The sequence below is a fragment of the Cynara cardunculus genome (genome assembly GCF_001531365.2).
Source record: "Cynara cardunculus var. scolymus isolate 2C chromosome LG 3, CcrdV1, whole genome shotgun sequence".
NCBI lineage: Eukaryota > Viridiplantae > Streptophyta > Magnoliopsida > Asterales > Asteraceae > Cynara > Cynara cardunculus.
In genome coordinates, this window is record NC_037530.1 from 37186686 (window position 1) to 37189822 (window position 3137).

The following is a 3137-nucleotide window of genomic DNA, read 5'->3' on the forward strand; positions in this document are numbered from 1 at the left end:
GATTGATACCGCAATGCCAACCGTCAATGACGCTAGCTTCTTAATTTAATCTTATTACTGAGTGACAGATTACCTAATAACGAAAGTTGTACATTTTGGTACGAGGTTGAAACATGAATACAAGTAGTTAATTTTAAAACTCAAATGCATCGAATTTTACATGTTACCTGATTAGCCAAAAGTTATTTTGAGAATTAATAAATATTTGAGAAGTAAAAAAATGATTCTAACATTTTATACGGTCAAGATAGAGTAGTTTCGTAAATTTATAAATAGGCAGTAAATGAGTTCATACATGAACTTATGTGATTCACATATGAAATATGTGTTTATATGTGAACCCGTGTAATTCACATATGAACTATTTAAATTGATTTTTAAACTTATTCACATATGAATCCGTATGATTTACGTATGAACTAATTAACTAATTCATATATGAACCTGTTGGTTAATATCTAATCATTTAGATAGTTCACATGTGAAAATATTAACGGGTTCACATATGAACATATAGTTCATATGTGTATCACATGAGTTCACATATGGAACCATTTTCTGCATACTTGTAAAAGTTACGAAACCACTCATTTATCTTTCTCATACCCGTGCAAAGAATTATTCGATACTTCACGGTCAAAATCATAAATATTAATCACATAAAAGAATATAATCAGTTATTTATTTCTCAAATATTTACCATTTCTCCGATCCTTTCCCTGCCTAATTAAATGCACAAATAGATCTTGATTGATTAGTGAAGATAAAAAAGCTTAAAGTTCACATTTTAAGACATAAATTCATATAAAAGTTTACAGAAATCAAACACAAAAAATAAAAATTTACAAAAATAAAAATTTACAGAAATTAAATAGATCGATCAAACACTTATTCAGTAAGTTTTTATCGATGAAAGTCTATACTATTATTAAACTTACCTGATAAAATTTTGGTCAACTGAAACAACATCATATGTAATAATCTATCCGGTAGGTGGTACTCAAGTAATAGTAATCACCTTTACTTACCGGTTAAAACTCTTGGTACTTGTGATCGATGTTACTAGCTAGATAAGATTCCAAATTTTTAATTGTCATATACATATGATAAGATAATTAATTAAACACTTACCGATTAACCTTTTGGTAAACATCTTCTTAGTTCCCTTCTGACCCTCCTTGGAGCTCTGGAAGTTGATGGAAGATACGAGCACAACTATACACAGAGCAGAAAGCTTGCAGACCAGTTAATAACAACATGAACAAAGCAGCCAACAACGTTAGAAACTTCCAAGATCCAAACACATATGTCTTCATGAAATTCGCCATTTTTACCCTCCATGTCTTCCCATACCTTTTGTTCACGTCTTCAATCACTTGATCCATCTTTGGAACTTTCGTCAGCTTCACAGACTTGCTCATCCCATTCCACAAATCTGCAACTTCTTTATCGTTCTTCAAATGGCTTAAAACAATCCCTCTTTCTCTTAGAAACTTCGCATCTTCTTCTGTGTCGATGATTCCGTTCATTAGCTCGGTGTAACGAGCTACCACCAACGGACCGGCGGCAACGCAAGCTTCGTATGCCACCAAGTTTCTTAGAAAAACCTCTGTGTTTACGTCTAATTCGACTACTGGGAGGTAAAGTGTGCATGTTATGTTGTCGAAGCTTATGTCGGAAATCCCGCCGTTCACCGGCGAGAAAAGGATTCCGGCTTGGACCATATCGGTGACGGATGGGATGGTGATTTCTTCGATTAATGGTGCTTTTGGTTCGTTACCATCTTCTTTTGATTGTTCTTCTCCTTCACCTTGGAACTTTTCCAGCATTCGTTCGATGGGTTCTTTCATGAGTTTGAGAATGGGGAGACTTGATAAGATCTTCCATGGCAGTTTCATTAGAAGAGCCATTGGTTTTCCGAAAAGGATTTTCTTGAAAAAGTTAACCAAACCTGCGTTTGATTTTGAGAGGGTGGTCCATATGTAATCCATAAACCTTCGAAGGTCACTTTGTTTCGCGAAAGATTCTTCTTCTTCTTCTCCTCCTCCTCCCCCTCCTTTGATCTCGGTGATATCATCCTTGTCGATATCGATCTCAGCCTCTTGGATACCGAGTTCTTTGTTGTTTGGAACTGTCATATGGTACAGAAAATCGAGCAGGTGATCACAGTCGTTAATGTCAACATCCGGCAACTCTTTTTCTTGAAAGGGAGAAAGCTCATGGTACAACCCCATTAACATGGTCTTCAACGTCTGTTCAGCTGTCAGCTCATGAGCCGTCTGTTTCCGTTGAGCTTCCAACATCGTCTTAATCAGAAACAACGGAATCTGGTTCTCAACCATCACCAAATCACGAAGAATCGCCATGTGCGACAGTTTCTTCCCGGAGGCATCGACCAAATGCGACATCCCGGACGTGACTTTCTTGAGAATCCGGCCTTGTTCTTTCATTAAGTAAACCTGAAGAAACTCGAGCAAAAACGCCATATCAACGGCCATCATCCAGATGAGAGCATCACCGGACATATCCAAGAACTTATGGTAGCAAGCTCGGATTCGAGCCTCGTCGTTTTTCTTCATAATCTCGACGATACGCTCGAAGCTAATGTTCATTTGTTTCTGGGTTCTTCGAGCCGAGGCCAGTTTGTACCGCTGCATTTCGTAGACCTCCGGTCGCCAATGGTGGAACGGGCCTAACGCCACCTGCTGTGGAACGTAGGATGCGGGATCGGTGGCGAGAAGGACGCTGGGGACGGTGAAGATACAAACTTCGACTTTGTCGGCTTCTTCGGTATGTTCTACCACCGATTTACGCATGTTCTCGACCCATTCGTTTTCATCGATGTTCAGCTTTGAGAAAGAGTAAGAATTAGTGTAGGTGGAGGTAGATTTGGTGGCCATGGTTCGTTTATGGCGTTGTTGTGTTCACTACGCAAAAGACCACACATATACATATATAGAGCAGAGAGTGTCTGATTGATTAAGTACTACTTTGTTTTGTTGGCTGGATAATAATGGTGTTAGGGCACATGTGCAATTATTTGTGTTCAATATTCAATTATCAAACCAACTCCAGCTTAATACCGATTAGTTGATAGTAATTACGATTATTAGATTTCTTTTTGAACATGATTGAAT

General features: G+C 38.0%; 1 protein-coding gene across 1 annotated transcript; it reads right to left on the bottom strand.

Moving 5' to 3' along the window:
- Positions 1-1059: 1059 nt before the first annotated feature.
- Positions 1060-2900, bottom strand: LOC112509578 (putative UPF0481 protein At3g02645). Its single transcript, XM_025114598.1, has one exon. It carries the CDS (start codon positions 2898-2900, stop codon positions 1158-1160), a length of 1743 nt encoding a protein of 580 aa, XP_024970366.1. The 3' UTR covers positions 1060-1157.
- Positions 2901-3137: the final 237 nt, after the last annotated feature.